The 24,357-nt window shown below is 40.8% G+C and overlaps 1 protein-coding gene across 1 annotated transcript; it reads right to left on the bottom strand.

The window, feature by feature from the left end:
- Positions 1–1,948: 1,948 nt before the first annotated feature.
- On the bottom strand, positions 1,949–23,014 carry LOC112262664 (zinc metalloproteinase-disintegrin-like brevilysin H2a). The gene is made up of 22 exons (XM_024438337.2): positions 22,862–23,014; positions 20,532–20,617; positions 18,263–18,339; positions 17,904–17,982; positions 17,728–17,804; positions 15,940–16,123; positions 15,573–15,635; positions 13,852–13,923; positions 9,517–9,686; positions 8,655–8,736; positions 7,382–7,515; positions 6,941–7,118; positions 5,905–5,994; positions 4,541–4,736; positions 4,217–4,322; positions 3,946–4,099; positions 3,711–3,797; positions 3,402–3,495; positions 3,044–3,152; positions 2,771–2,861; positions 2,562–2,651; positions 1,949–2,230 (listed from the first exon to the last, which is right to left on the bottom strand). Exons 1-22 carry the CDS (start codon positions 22,917–22,919, stop codon positions 2,201–2,203), a joined length of 2,307 nt encoding a protein of 768 aa, XP_024294105.1. The 5' UTR covers positions 22,920–23,014; the 3' UTR covers positions 1,949–2,200.
- Between the last annotated feature and the right edge of the window lie 1,343 nt (positions 23,015–24,357).

The raw sequence follows: 24,357 nt of genomic DNA, 5'->3' as shown, positions 1-24,357 counted from the left end.
TGCATGTCATTGGGTTCTTCAGTGTTTAAAATGTTGAGCCCTAAATGTTGTTTATAAATATCACAATTCTACATAAGCAGGACAGTCATGGCAACAAAAAACATTTCATTTATTTTTTCATGCTTGAAATGTTAATCAGGTGGTACCTCTTCTACAATCAGATGGAAAAAAAAGTGGCAACAATTGTTACAGAAAATGCTGTTCCTCAAGTAATGGTACATGGTCATTTCTCAGTTGGTTATGCAAAATGTAGAATGTTCTACACTGAAAAGATATAAGTTAATAGGTTTCGCTCACTGAATGTGTTTACATTAGTCAGCAATGTGTCTCAGTAATATTTAATATTGATAAAAGCTATTTACTGTTGGCTTACAGTATTCAAAGTTAGGCATATACAGTCAGCCAAGAGCAAATGTAGTATTAAAATAAATGGCATATTATATCACATACTGTGCACTCACTCAAATGGCAATGACATCACAGGTATAAAATGATATGTCTAAATAGTAAAAAGTGCAATAAGACATCTGTTCCTCGTAGAGGACTCCTCAGTCTATGGCTCATTTGTAGCTACAGTTGAAGTCAGAAGTTAACATACACATGTTGGAGTCATTAACTTTTTACAACCACTCCATACATTTCTTGTTAACAATCTCTACTTTGTGCATGACACAAGTAATTTTTCCAACAATTGTTTACAGACATTATTTCACTGTATCACAATTCCAGTGGGTCAAAAGTTCACACAAAGTGCCTTTAAACAGCTTGTAAAAATTCTGGGAAATTATGTCATGGCTTTAGAAGCTTCAATTGGAGGTGTACCTGTGGATGTATTTCAATGCCTACCTTCAAACTCAGTGCCTCTTTGCTTGACATCATGGGACATCAAAAGAAATCAGCCAAGACCTCAGAAAAAAATAGTGGTTGTCCACAAGTCTGGTTCATCCTTGGGAGCAATTTCCAAACGTCTGAGGGTACCATGTTCATATGTACAAAAGAGTACACAAGTATAAACACCATGGGACTACGCAGCCGTCATAGCGCTGAGGAAGGGGACGCGTTCTGTCTCCTAGAGATGAACGTACTTTGGTGTGAAGAGTGCAAATCAATCCCAGAACAGAAAAGGAGCTTGTGAAGATGCTGGAGGAAACGGGTACAAAAGTATCTATATCCAGAGCAAAACAAGTCCAATATTGGCAACTTGACAGGCCACTCAGCAAGAAAGAAGCCACTGCTCCAAAACCGCCATTAAAAAAAGACTACGGTTTGCAACTGCACATTGACAAAAATATCTAACTTTTTGGAGAAATGTCCTCTGTTCTGATTAAACAAAAATTGAACTGTTTGGCCATAATGACCATTGTTATATTTGGAGGTAAAAGGGAGAGGCTTGCAAGTCAAAGAACACCATCCCAACTGTGAAGCATGGGGGTTGCATCATGTTGTGGGTGCTTTGCTGCATGAGGGACTGGTACACTTAAACTAGATGGCATCATGAGGTAGGAAAATTGTGGATATATTGAATCAACATTCAAGAAATCAGTCAGGAAGTTAAATCTTGGTCGCAAATGGATCTTCCAAATGGACAACGACCCCAAGGATACTTCCAAAGTTGTGGCAAAATGGTTTAAGGACAACAAAGTAAAAGGTATTGGAGTGGCCATCACAAAGCCCTGACAATCCTATAGAATCCTATCCTATGTGGGCAGAACTGAAAAAGCTTGTGCGAGCCAGGAGGCCTACAAACCTGACCCAGTTACACCAGCTCGGTCAGGAGGAATGGGCTAAAATTCACCCAACTTATTGTGGAAGGCTACCCGAAACGTTTGACCCAAGTTAAACGATTTAAAGGTAATGCTACCAAATACTATGTAAACTTCTGACCCACTGGGAATGTGATGAAAAAAATTAAATCTGAAATAAATCTCTATTATTCTGACTTTTCACATTCTTAAAATAAAGTGGTTATCCTAATTGACCTAAGACAGGGAATTTTTACTAGGATTAAATGTCAGGAATTGTAAAAAACTGAGTTTAAATGTATTTGGGTAAGGTGTATGTAAACTTCAACTATCTGTAAAACTATCCTAAAGACATGAGGTCTCAATGCACTAACTGCACTCAGCTCTGGCAGCCCTGCATTTGAGATCTTGGTACGGTCTGTGTGATCCTCCTGTTTCTTCTCCTCTCGATGGCGACATCAGACCCGTGGGGGTGGGGGCCTCAAAGCCTGGAAGATAAATTACATTGTTTAACTTAAGCCAGAAATTTTGTCCGAACATTTAATTAACCATCTTTAACTATTGTTGTCTATACATGAGCTATTTCTGTTTATTTTTAATACATTTGGTATTGTGTATAGATTGCTGAGTAAATGTTTGTATTCAATCCATTTTAGAATAAGTTTAACATAACAAAATGTTGAAAAAGTCAAGTGGTCTGAATACTTTCCGAAGGGACTATATATTGAAATCTAATGAATTTCTTTTTTTTTAAGCCCATTGCATTCGTTTAGGATGTATCCATCATAATAACTAGATACTGATATTCTCAACCATCACCTGTCGTACGGCCCTGAAGTCATGGGCTGGGGCTCGTGATTGGTTAGCAGCAGGAGGGGGTGGGGGCGGAACACCCTTTGGTCGCTTGGGCTGGAAATTGTAAAGAGATGCATAAGCTAATAGGCACAAGTCCAGTTCATGAACACAATAATGATGTCAACCAAACCCTACATTGAGATGATACTCTATAAATCAAAAGGTACTGTTACCTGTTGTGGCATAGTGTTGTTTTGGCTGGGGATTGGCCGTTTGTTATAGTGGTCGTTGTACACGTTATAGGTGTTCTGCTGGTTATGGTAGCTGGTGGATGAGCAGACAGTGACATTTTGCATTAATTTAACCTGTATTTATTCTGGAAGTCCCATTAAGTTCAGAAGACCTCAATTGCCAGGTCTCCCTTGTAATAGAGTATATTTAAATTCATCAGAAGGGTCATCTTGTTGCAGTGAAGTCTTTATATACGGTCCACCTAGTGTACTCACCTAGGGAGAGTGGGGGACTGTTGTCTCTTCTTAAGGAACACAGCCACTACCCCAGCAATAGCAGCCAGGAGCAGCAGAGTGACTGTCACTACAATGGCAATCAGTCCTTCTACAATCACACAGAGAGGGAGACCGTTATGGCAAGGTCTATGAGCTGAATACATGAAAGCACAGACTAATCTTTTGGCAACACTTTACATGATGTTCAAACACCTGTGTAGTAAAACACTCACACTCTAGTAACATTGTATTGACGTGGAAAGTATTATCACTTTTAACCACTGAAACCATGTTTTTTTTTTTTAAATATATATATATATATTTTCTGGATGTCCTTAGCAAGGTCTAAAGGGCCTACCTCTGGAGAGACCGGTGAAGCGTTCATCCTTTGCATCACAGCCGGGAAGTAACCATCCTGGCTCACACTGGCACTCCATTTTGTGATTACACACCTGTAGTGGCACAACACAGAAACACACACACGTTATTATAATGGATTTTCTACAATTCTATTTTATTGTTTGTGGTGTGACCTGGAAAGATCTGCCCCAAACCGAGTGAAACGGAGGACATTTGTCAATGGCCTATGTTCCTTATAAGAGCCAAGGAAGTCATCCTCAAGCTCACAAATACCAGAGACAGGGGCTGCTTGAAGCACTGTACTCACAGCATGTCCTTTACATAGTGCTGAGCAGTTGGTGACTCTAGGTCCGTAGGCCGTCTCAAAATCCACACATTCATTCTGGCTGCACACCTTGGAATAGAAGATGGGGAAATGGGAACAAGGGTTAAGAGAAAATAACACTCACCACATTAAATCTGACATCTCATTTAATTTCCCCAAAACACAGCTTGAGGTACAGAAGCCTCGTTGGGAAAAGCCACAAAAAAAAACACTACACCTTTCCATCATTACACTTGGTCCCAGTGTCCACCTGTCCAAAATCACTGGTGTCATCGTAGAATGAGGCTTTGCAGTCGGAGAATTTCACCATGCGACCATAGTTGGGGTTGTCATTACCGTTCTTGCAGAAGAGTTTCCCACACTGCACATCTCTACAGAGGAGAACGGGGAAATCACATCAGTGATACACTGCTTCAGTAACGAACAATATAATTTGAGGAGGAAAAACGGTATATTAAAATAGCATGGTATTGCTTGTCGGGACTCACTGTCTCTGACAGGGGATGTACTGGTCCTTTGAAGGCCGTTTACAGTAGGCGTAGTACAGTCCTCTGGTGTTCTGCTCATAGCAGAACGTTCTGGCGGTTTCAGCAGCTAAGGAGGGCATAACGCCCAATGTTACACAATGCGTTAGAGTAGTAGTGAAGCTACCATGTGTGTCCTCTGTTCACACTAATACACTACAAATGGAAAATGACAGGCAACAGTAAGGTTGCTATGTGAGAATAGGAACCAGAAGAGCTACCTACATCACCTAAACAGATGAAAGGTGCATCAGTGTTGTTGAGACGGAAGGAAATGCTTTCACTTACATGGTCCATACATTTTCACACACTGGGTGTGGTGCTGTGGACACTGGCCGTTGTTGCAGTACCCACGTCCTCCATCACAGGGAATCCCGTTGACAGTGAAGACGTCCTCGGGACAGTCGGACGATTTCCCTGTGCAGTATTCTGGCAAGTCACAGTCATCATGCTTCATTCTGCACTCTCTGGATGAGGACAAGATCTGTGGAGAGAGTTGTTATGTTTCGTATCACTAGCGTGATAGTCTTCCCGCAGCCGACTGCCATGAGTATGGCAAGATAGTCTATAAGCTTGGTGAAAGAAGTGTCATGCTGAAACTGCACTCTGAATCTACTCCGTTTGCTGAAATAGAAGTTCAAAACTAGCCTGTCTGACACGCAGACCCACAGCAAGCTGCTTTTGCCAGACAAGTTCTTAACAATACGTATCCAAGACTATGGCATTTTTATTATTGTGATGCTATGAAAAATATTCTCCTTACAGTAATTCCTTTACTTTAAGTTTCATAAAATGGAGAGTGAAAGTCAAATGTCTTTAATTTACTTTTACATTTGAGTCAAACAGTCTGACATAGTTATGCGTGTCTGCTGCATGTCCACAAGAGGGCTTTTGTATCAAAGGAACACAGAAGGAAGTAGAGTGGACAGAGGGAAGATTTCAATTGCAAACTCCTTGTCTCTTTCTCAAAACCCATTGGAGGAGAAGGTCAGAGGGGAGGGACTTCTGGCTTATTCATCCAATGGGTTTAAGAAGATGAGGAGAGAGTATGCAATTGAGATCTTCCCAGAGCAGAGGCATGGTTGAACTGTGGTCTGCTCTCTCCCAGTGGTGGAAAAAGTACTCAAATTGTCCTATTTGTGTAAAAGTAAGGATACCTTAACAAAAAAATGACCCAGTAAAATTCTAGAGCATAAGACTAAACGTATTTAGTTTTAACTATACTTAAGTATCAAAAGTATATGTAATTGCTAAAATATACTTAAGTATCAAACAACAAGTAGAAATAATTTAAAATTCCTTATATTACGCAGTCCAGATAGCCAGGTGCACGTGCTGAAACTTAAACATAATTTACAAACGAAGCATGTGTTTAGTGAGTCCATCAGATCAGAGGAAGTATGGATGACCAGGGATGTTCTCTTGATAAGTGGATTTATACCATTTCTGTCCTGGTAAGCATACAAAGTGCAACGAGTACTTTTAGGTGTCAGGGAAAATGTATTGAGTAAAAAGTACATCATTTTCTTTAGGAATATAGTGAAGTAAAAGTTGTAAAAAAAATAGAAAATTAAAGTACAGATAGCCTAAAAAACAACTTAAGGACTACTTTTAAGTATTTTTACTTAAATACTTTACACTATTGCTCTCACCTTACAGTTGTCACAGCACGCTCCTGCAGCACACTCTGAGCCCTTAGTCAGTGTGCAGCTGGTGGCATTACAGCATGGGTTTGTACACTCCTATAACAGCACATGTCATTAAGCCATTTTGAGAATGATTTAAAGAGACCAGTATGTAAATACTGTATCTCAAAATAGTCAAGCCTCTGTGTATGTGTATACTTCCATTACATATTGTGGTTTTACACTACACATTTACCCCTTAGTGTATGTCTTAGTGTGGTGTAATACACTAAGTAAAACAAACATTGTACTGTAGTAGGCTATCAAGAGAAACTGGAATTACAGGTCTCTGAAGCAAACAAGACTTGGCAAGAGAAGTGGTTCAGCAAGACAGGGACATAAGATAGTGTCTTATAAGCCTGACTAACAGGTCTCGACAGATTGACTTGACTAAACCACTCTACTTAACTCCAACTCTGACTTGAATGTAAACTGGATAAATATAATCAATGTTTCTTATGCCTGCTTATCATATAGGTATGGCTATCATACTGTGCATGGACATGGACATGGACAATGGACAAACATGTGAAGCATGTTGAATTTTATCAATTTGAATCACATCATTACATTACTGCCAGGTCAGTACACTCATTTGAAAATAAATGTCCCAAACACAGGTTTTCTGAGGTGGGCGGTGGAGGAGATACCTCAGTTATCAGGAAAGTTCTGCGCATGTCATATACATTCCTTAGGTTTACCCCTAGCCAAGGAAAGCAGGCAAGAGCAGACAAAGCGTAAATCTTATTCCCAGAAGTGTTTGTCTTTATCTGGTTGAAAAATAAATGTACTCTAATCTTTGACCGCATCTGATCAAATGTAAAAGTTAACATTTTAGTAAAAGATAGCTTTGAATAATTATATATTGTAATCACTTGACATCCTTGTATTAACTTCATGAGAACCAGATTACTTGTCTGATTTGAATGGTGCATTGCTGATCTAGGATAATGGGAGAAAATATACAAAAAAGGTTGTGTAAGGAAATGAAAGGTTCATTCACCTCCAGGGAGCCACAATCACACTGCTCTCCTGTCTCCAGGAAGCCATTGCCACACACTGGGGTTGATTCCACATTCCGGTAGTCTGGCTTGTCCAGCAGACACTCAGGGTTACGATTATTCAGAAACTGGTCATAGCTTACACTACTGCAGCTACTGAATGACTTTGGGATATCCCAGCTGAAATAAACACTTTAGTTACCCAAATAGGCTGTGTTTTCATTTAATAAAACACCACTGTGCTATTGCTACACAGTCTCATGAGCTATGTTCCATGTAAATGTTTTTGCAATATGGCTGCTGTGTGTTATGGGCACAGAACAAGGCCTGTAAGTGTTCTTTAATAGAGGTTTCCTCTTCCTTGTACAACATAATCATTCAGATGGTTTATCATTGACACCATTCCAATCTAGTCACAAGATCATATCTCAAACAGTCCTTACCTGAGGGCCCCGGCCATTATACAACTATTCCCAGAACAAGTACAGGCACTGGAGTCATCGTGGTTCATGCCCAGGTTGTGGCCCATCTCGTGGGCCAATGTGGCCCCTACAGCAATGGCCCTGGGGTTGTGATCCTGTAGTAAAACACATAGTTAACATTCAGTAAACCTGAATGTGTTGGACCATATTTCTCTTGTAAAATAGATGTTATATCAGTGAAACTGACATGGATGCATTGGTTAGTGATTACATTGCTATAGAGTATGAGTTACTGTTTCACTATTAAAGTGAACTACAATTGATCTTCCTTTTTTAGATTATCTACATGTTGGTTCATTGGCTAATTTACCATTTGAAGTTATTACTTCCTCCATTCACACAATTTGTTTTTTTGCATTTCACATACGTATTTCTAAAATGAGTAATCTTGCAATTCAACACACAATCTCTTTGGAAACATCACTTCTTGGAAACTTGGTAAAACCTCTGTTGTCCGCTTATTGCAATACCACATCAAGCAACATTTAGTTGAAATACCTCAAGCAAATACGGTACTATTACCACATTCAAATAATGGCAGCTCATCGTGTAGGCAAATGTAGGGATACGGTCCAAACACTTAAGACACACCCTATACCCTCAGCCCTCAAATGGACACTTCAGAGGACGTCTGACGAGTATACACTTGCAGGCCAAGGGAGAAAGGAATTATTTTTAAATGGACCACCCTTAGCCGGAAATTCATCACTTGTGTTTTCAGCCACCGGTAGCTTGTGGGTGCTTTATATGCAGTACAGTCAATTATGAGTGCACTTATATTAAATATATAATTATTAATATACACACTGTATGATAGCTAGCAAATTCATTCGCTAACTAATGTTAGCCTGCCTAGCTGGAACTTCAAAAGGAAAATGTTTTATTTCTAAAAGACACATCATGTGTATCAGTAACACAATTTCTAACTTATTTGCATTCGTTTTTACTTGTACGTTGACTTCTCCATTGAATTTTGTGGACTTTTCTTGGTGGATGTACAGTAGTCACAAATTGAATTATGGGGAGTTTCAGGCCCCGGAGTGAGTATAATTGTACACTTGACTAAAAACAAGGGCTGAGGGGCTTACGTTGCAAACATCCCTGCTTGGCTAATCATTTGGACCGTCCAAGATGGCGACGGGGATTCCCCTAAGGGCATAAGGCGATGGTAAGTGGACGAGGGTGTGTCTTATGAGTTTGAACCACAGCCTAGATCTAATGAAATGTACTTTACCTGCACAATCCCAACTGAATGATCTGAACATAGAGTCCCAATGAAGGCCAGACCCACCGTCGAGCCCTCAAAGTCAATGCCACTGAAACACAGGGAACAAGAAACATATGAACCATATATATATCTCAAGTACCCATACATGTTACATACTCATGTTATGAATTCTTAAAATGTGGGTCTATCAATAACAACAACGTTCCAAACCAAGATGGCCTCCTTATCAGGTGACCCATCAGCTGACTGTCACCTGACCCTATTTAGCTGTCTGACAAGCACACCAATAGAGAATGATAGAGGCCTCTAGTGTTCAAAAGCCTTCCACCATTTTAATGTAGTCAACAGGAGGACTTCCAGTATGCGCTCTTGTGTTATCTGCATCTTTGATGTGTTATATTTAAGCAATAAGGCACGAGGGGGGTGTGGTATATGGCCAATATACCACGGCTAAGGGCCGTTCTTAAGCGCGACGCAATGGAGTGCCTGGATACAGCCCTTAGCCGTGGCATATAGGCCTTATACTACAAACCCGAGGTGTGTTATAGCTATTATAAACGGGTTCCCAATGTAATTAGAGCAGTAAAAACAGGTTGTGTCATACCCGTGGTATACGGTCTGATATACCACAGCTGTCAGCCAATCAGCATTCAGGGCTCAAGCCACCCAGTTTATCTTGTACTCAAAATCAAACAAAGAGACCCTCACAGATGTGTTTAATCAGAGATAGAGGTGAGGCACTTTAGATGAACAATTCAATTTCTTTTAGTTAGCGGATTAAGTGTGCATTGTAGCCCACGTGTCCAGGCCTACCTGATGAAGTGTGCGTTGGGGCCTTCCTAATAACTTGTGTACGTCGTGGACCTACCTGATGAGGTGTGCGTTGTCATGACGCTTGGTGTTGACCAGGTCGCTGTTCCTCCACTTGGTAAAGGCATCCAGGGTGGCACCAGCAGGGGCGGTCACTGATATCTTATCATTGTCTGTCCACACCTCCAGACCAACCAAGGCAATGAAGGTGTTGAGGGGCTTGTATACCTGCAGGCAGATTAATTGCATGGTGAGGTGAGACTCCCAATTAAAACAAGCAGGAGTATTTTACAAAGACACAGATTAGGAATAGTCCTGGACTAAAACAAAATGTAGATAAGTAAACCCAACGGAGAACCTTTTTGTCCTTTGTCTAGGCTTAATCTGTGTCCTAGAAACCGGCCTTAACAGTTCATTGGATAACAATTAACTCCTACAGTCCCACCATGATGCCTTCTAGCCCTATAAAAAAACGCTGTGTTTGAGCTAGACTTCTGGGTTATACAATTGGATTAGCCTATTTCTGCAATCAATGAGTCTGTGCGATTAACAGGGGCTGAGCTAGAGCGGTGTTGAGATAAGGTGGTGTGGCTCAGCACTTTTTTTTAATATATTTTTTTTTAGCTTGACCTACAAAATATTAAAGTATATCTAGGAAAAATCAGACTCACATGAACATGTTTTGCTCTATGACACTCACAAGCCACAAAGGTGTTGCTCTATATAGAAAATCATACTGTAATATACTCACAGTTGCAGTCACTGACTAGTTGGATATTCATTTCCCACTGCGCAAACAATTTATTTTCAATGACTTACTACATTTTTTGCTTTGGCTGACTATTTTTGACATGTCATAAAAACTTGAATGCAATTGTTTGTCAAATTGTTTTGTGTTCTACTTGGTTGTCCTGAAAAGAAAAATGGTAAAAACACTAAATTGTGCACCACCGAGAGCATCCGGAATGGTTGCATCACCGCCTGGTAAGGCAACTGCTGGGCATCTGACCTTAAGGCGCTAGTGTTAATGCGTACGGCCCAGTACATCACTGGCCCTAAAAATTGCCAAAGACTCCAGCCACCTTAGTCAGACTGTTCTCTCTGCTACCGCACGGCAAGCGGTACCGGAGCTCCAGGTCTAGGACCAAAAGGCTCCTTAACAGCTTCTACACCCAATCCATAAGACTGCCGAACAGTCGCTGTTTATTATCTACAGTTGAAGTCGGAAGTTTACATACATTTAAACTCAGTTTCACAATTCCTGACACTTAATCCTTGTAAAACATTATTGGTCTTAGGTCAGTTAGGATCACCACTTTATTTTAAGAATGTGAAATGTCAGAATAATAGTAGAGAGAATGATTTAGTTCAGCTTCTATTTCTTTCATCACATTCCCAGTGGGTCAGAAGTTTATATACTACCAAATACTAATTTGTGTATTGCCTTTAAATTGTTTAACTTGGGTCAAACATTTTGGGTAGCCTTCCACAAGCTTCCCACAATAAGTTGGGTGAATTTTGGCCCATTCCTCCTGACAGAGCTGGTGTAACCGAGTCAGGTTTGAAGGCCTCCTTGCTCGCACACGCTTTTTCAGTTCTGCCCACTAATTCAGGTCAGGGCTTTGTGATGGCCACTCCAATACCTTGACTTTGTTGTCCTTAAGACATTTTTCACAACTTTGGAAGGTATGCTTGGGGTCATTGTCCATTTGGAAGACCCATTTGCAACTAAGCTTTAACTTCCTGACTTATGTCTTGAGATGTTGCTTCAATATATCCACAATTTTCTTTTCTCATGAAACCATCTATTTTGTGAAGTGCACCAGTCCCTCCTGCAGCAAAGCACCCCCACAACATGATGCTGCCACAACCATGCTTCACAGTTGGGATGGTGTTCTTTGGCTTGCAAGCCTCCTTCCTCCAAACATAACGATGGTCATTATGGCCAAACAGTTCTACTTTTGTTTCATCAGACCAGAGGACATTTCTCCAAAAAGTATGATCTTTGTCCCCATGTGCAGTTGCAAACCGTAGTCTGGATTTTTTAATGGCGGTTTTGGAGCAGTGGCTTCTTCCTTGCTGAGCGGCCTTTCAGGTTATGTCGATATAGGACTCGTTTTACTGTGTATATAGAAACGTTTGTACCGGTTTCCTCCAGCATCTTCAAGGTCCTTTGCTGTTCTGGGACTGATTTGCACTTTTCACACCAAAGTACATTAATCTCTAGGAGACAGAATGCTTCTCCTCAGCGGTATGATGACTGCATGGTCCATAGTGTTTATACTTGCATACTATTGTTTGTACAGATGAATGTGGTACCTTCAGGTGTTTGGAAATTGCTCCCAAGGATGAAGCAGTTGGAGGCCTACAATTTATTTTTTTTGAGGTCTTGGCTGATTTCCCCATGATGTTAAGCAAGGAGGCACTGAGTTTGAAGGTAGGCCTTGAAATACATCCACAGGTACACCTCCAATTGACTCAAATGATGTCAATTAGCCTATCAGAATTTTCCAAGATGTTTAGGCAGTCAACTTTGCGTATGTAAACTTCTGATAGATGTCCTAACCAACTTGCCAAAACTATAGTTTGTTTACAAGAAATTTGTGGAGTGGTTGAAAAACGAGTTTGAGTCCAACCTAAGTGTATGGACACTTCCGACTTCACCTGTATGCATAGTCACTATACAAATGACCTCAACTAACCTGTACCCCCGCACACTGACTCGGTACCGTTTCATTGTCATGCAATTTTCTTCTGTTACTTTTTTAAAATCAACTAGTTTATGAGGTAAATATTTTCTTAAGTCTATTTCTTGAACTGCATCGTTGGTTAAAGGCTTGTAAGTATGCATTTCACGGAATATGACAAATCAAATTGTATTTGATGCGATTTAAAAATAGGGGCTGGACATGCAGATAAATGAAGGTCAGCTAAATATAGGCGTTTTTGCTGCAGTCTCACGACTAATAGGGTTAAAATATAGTGAGGTTTCAGTTGAATGACCTTCACAAGGCAGAGAAGAAAACAAGTACTGTACAAGCAGAGGCAGAAGACAAAAAAGGTGAGAAATTTTAACATGGAGGTGTTGGGTGACCAGACAGCAGGTACATGCTCCTCCTGTCTAGGTGCTTTTAGCGACGCAGGTCTATTTACATGCAACAGTGTTGCTTTGAATTGTATTATTAAACAGACTTTCCAAACGTGGATCTGTTGTAGACCCATTTTCTCTGTGCTTCACCTCATGTCAAAGCAAGTCCTGCACATGTGCCATTTGTTGAATAACATATTAAACTTGTGGGTAACTTATTTTGACATGAGGTAAACTGGAGAAAGTGGGTCTACAACAGATCCACGTTTGGAAAGCCTGTTTAATATGGTCCTTTAGATATTTAGTCTCAAATTCCCCCCCATCATAATGACCAACCTTCCCGCGCTGTTCCCCCCCCATCATAATGACCAACCTTCCCGCGCTGTTCCCCCCCATCATAATGACCAACCTTCCCGCGCTGTTCCCCCCCATCATAATGACCAACCTTCCCGCTGTTCCCCCCCCATCATAATGACCAACCTTCCCGGCTGTTCCCCCCCCATCATAATGACCAACCTTCCCGCGCTGTTCCCCCCATCATAATGACCAACCTTCCCGCTGCTGTTCCCCCCCCATCATAATGACCAACCTTCCCGCGCTGTTCCCCCCCCATCATAATGACCAACCTTCCCGCGCTGTTCCCCCCCATCATAATGACCAACCTTCCCGCTGTTCCCCCATCCCATCATAATGACCAACCTTCCCGCGCTGTTCCCCCCATCCCATCATAATGACCAACCTTCCCGCGCTGTTCCCCCCATCCCATCATAATGACCAACCTTCCCGCGCTGTTCCCCCATCATAATGACCAACCTTCCCGCGCTGTTCCCCCCCATCATAATGACCAACCTTCCCGCGCTGTTCCCCCCATCATAATGACCAACCTTCCCGCGCTGTTCCCCCATCATAATGACCAACCTTCCCGCTGTTCCCCCCATCATAATGACCAACCTTCCCGCGCTGTTCCCCCCATCATAATGACCAACCTTCCCGCTGTTCCCCCCCATCATAATGACCAACCTTCCCGCGCTGTTCCCCCCCATCATAATGACCAACCTTCCCGCGCTGTTCCCCCCATCATAATGACCAACCTTCCCGCGCTGTTCCCCGGCACAGTAAGTTGGAATTGCATTTAACTTCTGACTTCCCATGGACTGTTTTTGTGGTACTCAATACAATTGAAAGCAACTCTAGTGTATGTAAATAGACCTGTTGCTAAAAGCACCTACTGTCAGTCCTGTTGGGGATCTTACAGGATTTACTGGCAGTTTGCTAATACTGCAAACCTTGCAGTGACTGACTCACCATGTTGACAAAGTTGACCACTTCAAATATCCTCTTACGCAGCTCTCTGGGGTTACTTTTCATGTTCTTGTACTGAAATAGCATCGTATTTTAGTACACTCACAAGAGAACAGTGGAGATCCTGTTTTCAATACATTACTCACTACTGACTCATTAGATACTGATACTAAACAAAAATATAAATGCAATTTGCAACAATGTAAGATTTTACTAAGTTAATTTAAGGAAATCAGTAAATTGAAATGAATCCATTAGGCCCCAATCTATGGATTTAATATGACTGGGAATACAGATATGCATCTGCTGGTCACAGATACCTTAAAAATAGGTAGGGGCTAGGATCAGAAAACCAGTCAGTATCGTGTGACCACCATTTGGCTTATGCAGCGTGACACATCTCCTTCACAGAGTTGACTGTGGCACGTGGAATGTTGTCCCACTCTTCTTCAATGGCTGTGTGAAGTTGCTGGATATTGGCGGGAACTGGAACACATCCCAAACATGATCAATGGGTGAAATGTCTGGTGAATGTGCAGGCCATGGAAGAATCGTGTACAGATCCTTGCAACATGGGGCCAGGTATTATCATGCTGAAACATGAGGTGATGGCATTGGATGAATGGAATGACAATGGGCCTCAGGATCTCCTCATGGTATCTCTGTGCATTCAAATTGCCATTGATAAAATGCAATTGTGTTCATTGTCCGTAGCTTATACCTGCCCATACCATAACCCCACCATGGGGCACTCTGTTCACAACATTGACATCAGCATACCACTCACACGATGCCATACACACTGTCTGCCATCTGCATGGTACAGTTGAAACCTGGATTCATCTGTGAAGAGCATAATTCTCCAGTGTGCCAGTGGCCATTGAATGTGAGTATTTGCCCGCTGAAGTTGGTTACAACGGCAGTCAGGTCAAGGCCCTGGTGAGAACGACGAGCACGCAGATGAGCTTCCCTGAGATGGTTTCTGACAGTTTGTGCAGAACTTCTTCGGTTGTGCAAATCTTCAGTTTCATCAGCTGTCTGGCTGGCTCATCCCAGACCATTCTGCAGGTGAAGAAGCCAAATGTGGAGGTCCTGGGCTGGCATGGTTACACATGGTCTGCGGTTGTGAGGCCGGTAGGACATACTGCCACATTTTCTAAAACAACGTTGGATGTGGCTTAAGGTAGAGAAAGGAACATTCAATTCTCTGGCAACAGCTCTGGTGGCTATTCCTGCAGTCAGCATTCCAATTGCATGCTCTCTCAACTTGAGACATCTCTGGCATTGTGTTGTGTAACAAAACTGCACATTTTAGAGTGGCATTATATTGTCCCCCAGCACAAGGTGCACCTGTGTAATGATCATGCTGTTTAATCAGCTTCTTGACATGCCACACCTGTCAGGTGGATGGATTATCTTGGCAACGTAGAAATGCTCATGAACAGGGATGTAAACAAATTTGTGCACCACATTTTAGAGAAATAAGGTTTTTGTGCACATTGGAACATTTCTGGGATCTTTTACTTCAGCTCATGAAACATGGGACTAACATTACATGTTGTGTTTATTATAGATAGGTTGGTTTGATCTAAATATAATTAGGTCAAGTAATGGCCAATTAAATAATGTTAATGAAATATTGAAGTATGAAATGTTCAAGTGTATTGTGTTGATTCTGGTAAAGGTGGGACTTGTGTTTCTGACATTTGTCTGCAGGTTCTTACCTCACGGTTGTCTGCAACAAGGACGAGCTCAACATACTTTTGCTGTTGAAGTAGAGATGGACCCTAATAAACAGGAAACCATTGTTGTAATATATATGGTTAATTTATTTTTAGGAAGGAAGTGGAGTGTGCTCATCCAACTTGAGTTAAGGTGCAATCCCAAAAGTGTGATCATTATTGAAAAGAAAAAGGCGCAACCTACGCTTACCATTAAAAACTCAATGTTTCAAAGTTAAAAAGGTTGACATTTCAGCTATCAATGGCCTTCATTAGAACACATCATTTCCTGGTCTGCTATTTCTGTTTTGATGTGAGATACCACAGACTATATTTAAATTGGGAAATTTCTAATATATTTATGTCTTACTGAGCCACGAGAGCGGCTTTTGCTAGTTATGGGAGGGTAGTCTGCATTCCAGCTAGTGTTGGTGACTCCACACATCACAGGCTTGGAGCTCTGGTCCTCGTATTTCAGCACTGCGTGATCGCCATCATCCCCCCCTGACAGAGGCTCAATCAGGTACCTTTGGGCGGCTGTTCTGAAATATCCCCTAAAATAAAAAAGACATGACAACTGATTTGGTTTATAAAATAAGGTTTCACTGTGGACTTACACTACCAGTCAAAAGTTTTAGACCACCTACTTAAAGGGTTTCTTTATTTTTACTATTTTCTACATTATAGAAACACATCAAAACTATTAAATAAAACATATGGAATCATGTAGTAACCAAAGAAAGTGTCAAACAAATCAAAATATATTTTAAATTTGAGATTGTTCAAAGTTGCCTCCCTTTGCCAAGATGACAGCTTTGCACACTCTTGGCATTCTCTAAACCAGCTTCATCTGGAATGCTTTTCCAACAGTCTTGAAGGAGTACCCACATATGCTGAGCACCTGTTGGCTGCTTTTCCTTCACTCTGTGGTCCGACTCATCCCAAACCATCTCAATTTGGTTGAGGTCGGAGGATTGTGGAGACCAGGTCATCTGATGCAGCACTCCACTCTTTCTTGGTAAAATAGCCCTTACACAGCCTGGAGGTGTGTTGGGTCATTTTCCTGTTGAAAAACAAATGTCTCACTAAGCCCATACCAGATGGGATGGCGTATCGCTGCAGAATGCTGTGGTAGCCATGCTGGTTAAGTGTGCCTTGAATTCTGAATACTTCACAGATGGTGGTTTGCTGGTGACACTCCCACACCAGAACACCGCCATTCTTTACGGTGGGAAATACACATGCGGAGATCCGTTCACCCACACTACATCTCACAAAGACACGGTGGTTTGAACCAAAAATCTCCCAGTTGGACTCCAGGCCAAAGGACAAATTTCCACCGGTCTCATGTCCATTGTTCGTGTTTCTTGGCCCAAGCAAGTCTCTTCCTCTTATTGGTGTCCTTTAGTAGTGGTTTCTTTGCAGCAATTTGGCCATGAAGGCCTGATTCACACAGTCTACTCTGAACAGTTGATGAGATGTGTCTGTTACTTGAACTCTGAAAAATGTATTTGGCCTACAATTTCTGAGGCTGGTAACTAATGAACCTATCCTCTGTAGCAGAGGTAACTCTGGGTCTTCCATTTCTGTGGTGGTTCTCATGAGAGCCAGAGCCAGTTTCATCATAGCGCTTGATGGTTTTTGCAACTGCACTTGAAGAAACTTTTAAAATTCTTGAAATTCTCCATATTGAATAACCTTCATGTCTTAAAGTAATGTCATTTCTTTGCTTTATTTGAGCTATTCTTGCATTATGGATTTGGTATTTTACCAAATAGGGCTGTCTTCTGTAATCCCCCCTCCCTTGTCACAAAACTGATTGGCTCAAACGCATTAAATAGTAAATCAATTCCACAAATTAGCTTTTAAGAACGCACATCTGTTAATGAAGCCTCATGAAGCTGTTTGAGAGAATGCCAAGAGTGTGCAAAGCTGTCAAGGCAAAGGGTGGATATTTGAAGAATCGCAAGTATATTTAGATTTGTTTAACACTTTTTTGGTTACTACATGATTCCATGTGTTATTTCATAGTTTTGATGTCTTCACTATAATTCTACAACATTATAAAATAGTAAAAATAAAGAAAAACCCTTGAATGAGTAGGTGTTCTAAAACTTTTGACCTATAGTGTATGCTGTAGAGATGTGGGGCTGCCTACCTGAGTCCATCGCAGGTGCTCATGCTAACCGTTGACACACTGTCATTCACAATGGTGCCGTGGTAGTAGCAGTGGTCCTGGAGAAGATAATTAATTAAAAGGTTTAAGGGCCTTCTAATCAAGACACTTCTACACAGCCTCCTGCTACCCATCAAGGGTTTGTTATAATCACTTACCACATCCCGAGGTGTAGAGGTGACTGGTGTACCATCCTCAGTGTAGTAAGTCTCACTATAGTCGTTGGTGAGTAATTCGCTGAGGGAACCAAAATAAAGTTTACATTATTTCATCAGGCATCTACATGTTCAAAGGAATTCATGCTGTGGTAAAACAAAATTGTGTCATTCCATTAATGACGCTTGACAATGATGCAGTGTGCGATTATAAAGGAGAACTGAAAATTACACTGGTAAGACAGTTATCTACATACTGACCGTTCTTGTTAAGGGGAATGAAGAAGGTGATCATTCTACTGATGTTGTGTGAGAGGTTAACATTTGAGAAAAAGATTGGAGGCTTTTGCTAGAGTACATACCCATTCTTCTCCAGATGCATCTCAATGTCTTTCCCACCCACTCTCATTGCATACTTCAGAGTTTCCAGTCTGGATGACTGATGGAGAGAATTAGGTCACACTTTATATGGATAGTTTACTATACTATCAACAAACTCTGTTGATAAGCAACTGCTTGCTACGTTTAGAGATAGGGTTAGTGTCACGTTCACGGTCTTCAAACTCCCTGTTATAGATGAGCCAAGGCGCAGCGTGCATGTAATTCCACATCTTTTAATAAAGCAACATTTTCACACCAAAAAAACAACAGATAACCAGAAACCGACCGTGACGCAATCGTGGCGCGCACAAACAAACACAGAGAAAATAAATAATTACCCACAAACACAGGTGGGGAAAAGGCTACCTAAGTATGATACCCAATCAGAGACAACGATAGACAGCTGCCTCTGATTGGGAACCATACCCGGCAAAAAAAACAAAGAAATAGAAAACATAGAATGCCCACCCAAATCACACACTGACCTAACCAAATTGATAAATAAAAAGGCTCTCTAAGATCAAGGCGTCACAGTTAGGGTAAGGGTTAAGTTTAAGGTGAGGGTTAATAGATAGTTAGTTGAAATGTTACTGATAGACTGTAGATACTTTGTAGAGCATCTACAGATGGACTATCCAAACAAAGTGTTACAGAGAATTAGGATTAGTTGATACCCTAGATGCAGTATAATATCTCCTCACTACATTAACATGGTTGGTCTTCCACCACTTTATTACAAGCAATAAACACAGTTGTTAAAACTTCTTTGGGATAGGGGGCAGCATTTTCACTTTTGGATGAATAGCGTGCCCAGAGTAAACTGCCTCCTACTCAGTCCCAGATGCTAATATATTAATATTATTATTAGTATTGGATAGAAAGCACTCTGACGTTTCTAAAACTGTTTGAATTATGTCTGTGAGTATAACAGAACTCATATGGCAAGCAAACACCTGAGAAAAAATCCAAACAGGAAGTGGGAAATCTGAGGTTTGTAGTTTTTGAACTCAGCCCCTATCGAATTCACCGTGGGATATGGGTTATTTTGCACTTCCTAAGGCTTCCACTAGATGTCAACCGTCTTTAGAACGTTGTTTCAGGCTTCTACTATGAAGTGGGAGCGAATGCGAGCTGTTTGACTAAGGGGTCTGGCAGCACCCTCGTTCTCAGTCACGCGTGTTCACATGAGGTATCTCTCGTTCCATTGATTTTCTACAGAAAATGGAATTCTCCGGTTGGAACATTATTGAACACTTATGATAAAAACATCCTAAAGATTGATTCTATACTTAGTTTGACAAGTTTCTTCGACCTGTAATATAACTTTTTGAACTTTTCGTCCGACTAGACCTGAATGCGAGTTTGGATTTGTTTACCAAACGCCCTAAGAAAAGAAGCTATTTGGACATAAATGATGGACATTATCGAACAAAACAAACATTTATTGTGGAACTGCGATTCCTGGGAGTGCATTCTGATGAAGATCATCAAAGGTAAGTGAATATTTATAATGCTATTTCTGACTAATATTGACTGCGCAACATGGCGGATATTCCTTTTGGCTAGTTTGGGCTCTGAGCGCCGTACTCAGATTATGCTTTTTCCGTATTTTTGAAATCTGACACAGCGGTTGCATTAAGGAGAAGTGTATCTAAAGTTCCCTGCATAACACTTGAATTTTCATCAACATTTATAATGACTATTTCTGTGAATTCATGTGGCTCTCTGCAAAATCACAGCATGTTTTTGAACTACTGAATATAACACACCAATGTAAAATTAGATTTTTGGATATAAATATGCACTTTATCGAACAAAACATACTGTATTGTGTAACATGAAGTCCTATGAGTGTCATCTGATGAAGATCATCAAAGGTTAATGATTAATTTGATCTCTATTTGTGCTTTTTGTGACTCCTCTCTTTGGCTGGAAAAATGGCTGGGATTTTCTGTGGCTTGGTGGTGACCTAACATAATCGTTTGAGGAGCTTTCGCTGTAAATAATTTTTTTAATCAGACACTGTGGCTGGATAAATGAGAATTGTATCTTTAAATGGTGCCTAATACTTGTATGTTTGAGAAATTTGATTTATGAGATTTCTGTTGATTTGTTTTTGGCGCCCTGCAATTTCATTGGCTGTTGTCTAGGACTGGGGTGGAACAGGTTAACAAATAATATTTTGGTATTAGTGTGTATTTCACATCAAAACAGCTCCTGTGCAGGAAGGAAGAACAGGAGAAGACTTACTTGTGTTTCTCTTTTCTGCAGAGAATGTAGCCTGATGGGTCGGACCACCTCATAGTCGCTCACTCCTTCAAGAGGACCATGACTCACTGTGGGGCGATAGAGAGAGAGATGGAGTGGTAGAGAGATGAGAGAAAATTCAAGAATGGACCCACTTTGTCTATCCCCACACTGATCCTACCTATTCTAAACATAATAACCTGGAGAGGATGATGTTAACCTGCTTGTCTCCAGGCATTGACTGGTCCAATGGTAAGGAACAGTCAGGTGGCAGTATAGCAGTGTTTTGCCCTTGAACTGCAGCAGCACAATCCCGGCTTTCCTTATATAAGTTACTCTATTGAAATTCCTGATCTCCTGAACATTGCATTTTGATCGTCTGGTTGTTCATCAACTTCCAGCCACTTCATCCCCTCAGTCCCTTGTGCAGCCAACCCTGTAATTATGGGTATGGGTTATTCCATTTTGTGTGTCTACCAAACCATGACAAATTAATGTGTGGTGCGTACACTAACAACATAGTTGGACCTTTGGTTGAGCTACGGCAACTATCTTGTAATGAAAGCTTCTGCTGACTTGGCCCTATCTTTTAATAAGCGAGACCTTTGTGCGGAACTTTAATGCATTTCATTATTGTTTACACATTGTTTCTTCAAACTACAGTATGAATACCGCAAATACACAATGAACACAGGCTGTTTGACCCTTGCATACGATAATAGACTGCGATAGACTTGCGTTCTGTCCAGGGGGTGTACTTGTACATCAGTCTGCCTCACTCTACAGAAACAGGACATACTGTAGGCTCCTGCTCCTATGAGCATTCCAGCAATAATTATACTCTGTTATGTTTTGTTCGTGTATGACACAAATGGATCCAGATGCTTTGTTATTTTGATGCCCTTTCTTGTTCTCTGTCAGGCCTGTTTTGATTTGTACTTGACCATGGCAATTGAATTGCAGTACATATCCACTGCTTTGTGATTGGGCCACAGAGGAACATTGGGAATTATGTAATTATATTGGTCATTTCGTTTTCCCGTCACTTCCACCTTTGCGCAATAGCTGTGGGATGAGGTTATTATTTTGGTAAACGTATGGGTATTTTCAAGTGAATTTGCATGATTTGCTGGCTTTTTAATTGTATGTTTTACAACGAACTGTTCACATTAAAACAAACAATACTGAGCAAATGAGACAGTCTCATTCCATGTCTCTACTTATTGGAAGAGCTAAGGTTTTGAAATACTGGCCATGCCCAAGACAATCATGGGGAATTTACCAGAGAATGCAATTATCTCTGTGTTTTCATTCTAACCATTCCTCGGATTTATTCATTGTGGAAACTGTTTACCAAACGGAAGCAAACAGAGCAATATGATAGTTTCTATTGGACAAATTCAGGAAGGTCCCTCCTCGTTTGATTCGGGTTGCTTCAATTTAAGAAATGTTTTTCAACAAAATCTGCATTACAAATGTCAATACTTACTAACACTACTACAATGATGTTTCCCAATAGTTGTTGTGAAAAGGAGTCTAAGTTAAGGTTTCATCACTAAGCGTATTTACAGGGGCTTACAGATACTCACCTCACCTGATCAGGTAAGGAGAAAGAGAGAGAAGGGGAGTGAGAGAACTGAGAAATGTGGCATTGTTGTGGTCCAGTTTCAGCCACACAATTTCACAAAAAGTACTCTTTGTCTGTTATCTGTCCATATTCATTGACCGTAATTACTACTGTAACTATTATACTATTATACTATGTAGAACTGATAGCACTGTCTAGTGCTCTGTCGGTGCCACAGGTCTTCATCATAACTTTCTGTATTTCCAGAAGCCATGAAAGAAACAAATGGATGAAAAGTAGTTTCGACTGAAATATACACTGATTAAAGTGGATTTAACAAGTGACATCAATAAGGGATCATAGCTTTCAGCTGGATTCACCTGGTCAGTCTATGTCATCCTAATGTTTTGTACACACATTGTACTTTGGCTGCTATTTCGGATTCTGTTACTTAACAAATCCATGGGGAAATCTGAAAGCTCACATAGACTTCCAATTTAATCAAAACATTTTTTCACTCCCTCAGAAAGACATATACAGTAGAGATATTCTTTGCCCCCCTTCATCTAAATATTTTTGCTTCAGTATTAAACAACTCATATTATATTTATTCCTCACTTTAGAAATCCTTGTTTTACTTTCTCCCATGAAAATCTATATACAGTCACTGTAGTAGTCTGAATAAAGTGCACTGAGAAGATAGCTGGCTGGGGTTTAGTTAACCTGGCATTGTATTGTGTGGAGATGGGTGTATCCAATGACTTACCTGAGAGATTGAGTGAAGCAGTTAGGGTAAAGATCCACAATATATGTTTATGTGCCATTGTCGACGTGCAGACAGCTGCTGAAACAGAAGAGAGTGACTGGGGGCTTTATAGGTTACATGGCTGCATGCTCATGTCATGTTATCTACCGTCCACAGGCCACACCTTATTAGTATCACAGCCACTTCCTGATTGTAATAGCTAGTGTACACACAACTTGCTACAGTGTGTGTGTGTCCCAAATGGCACCCTGTTCCCTATAAAGTGTCAAATGTAGTACTCTACAGAGGGAATAGAGTGACATTTGGGATGCACACAGTGACTTGTATAAACACACTCCAGGTTAATTGAAAGAATGCAGGGGAAAATACCAGGTACCAATGGTGTTGAAGGTGTTTAAACAACATTGTTTTTGCATAACTTTGGCTTTTTTCCTGTAACCTCCCATCCTACCAACATACACACGCATGCAAGCACACACACACACACACACACACACACACAATGGTAACAGTTAGAAAATATATATTTGTCAATTCACTTTCATTAGTTTAAACCAGTTTCTGTAGAAGCTATGTTCCCACAGTTTCCTTTATCATTACAATACAGAGATTAGTAACAGTAAGTTAATACATTTTTATTTGTAGCTTTTTATTTAGAAGACTTAGTTCTCCTTTAGCTTGCCTGAAACCCATGAGTCAGCTTGAAACAGCTTGTGGTCTGTATGATGATGATGATGATGATCACTGTAATTTTCCTATTTAGGAGTTTCATAAAGCAGTTCACTTCTGTTTTCTACGTTGTCACACTCTGTCACAGTCTGTTCATATATAGCCGAGACAATTCATTGTCCATGTCAAATAAAGACTTGAACCCTACCAGTAGCAGTTTTGCCGCCCGGCGGCTCTCTCACCCACTATACGCATGCTTAGATCACACCCAAAATACTGACGTCTTAGAAGACACTAAGGCTGTCTCTCACACTAGAGAATTATTATTTTTTAATGCATTTTATTTCACGGGTAGGCTAGTTGAGAACAAATTTTCATTTGCAACTGCGACCTGGCCAAGATAAAGCATAGCGATTCGACACATACAAAAACACAGAGTTACAGATGGAATAAACAAAACATAGTCAATAATACAGTAGAACAAAAGAAAACAAGAAGTCTATGTACAGCGAGTGCAAAGGCCATTCCAGAACACTGGGGAGAAAAGTATGTTGTGTCCCTGGGGATCTAATAATAGCAAAAATACATAAGTCATACTTTCTTCTCAGATGAGACCATCTCTCTACTTTAATGATATAAACTACCCCATTGGTACACTAGATGTAGGCCTACTACCTATTTTAAAGTGTGTGGTTTATCAATGATCTGGTGGCACTGTGATACATGGTTGACAATGAAAGAATGAGGTGCCCTGAGGCCGGTTGGCTGGGAAGCTGGGAAGGACCCATCTCAAGAATGTCATGGTTGAGAATAGGGTCACTCTGGGT

This window comes from Oncorhynchus tshawytscha, linkage group LG12 (assembly GCF_018296145.1).
Source record: "Oncorhynchus tshawytscha isolate Ot180627B linkage group LG12, Otsh_v2.0, whole genome shotgun sequence".
In the NCBI taxonomy this organism is placed as follows: domain Eukaryota; kingdom Metazoa; phylum Chordata; class Actinopteri; order Salmoniformes; family Salmonidae; genus Oncorhynchus; species Oncorhynchus tshawytscha.
The sequence above is the reverse complement of the archived record's forward strand: the minus strand, read 5'-3'. Positions and strand labels throughout refer to the sequence as shown.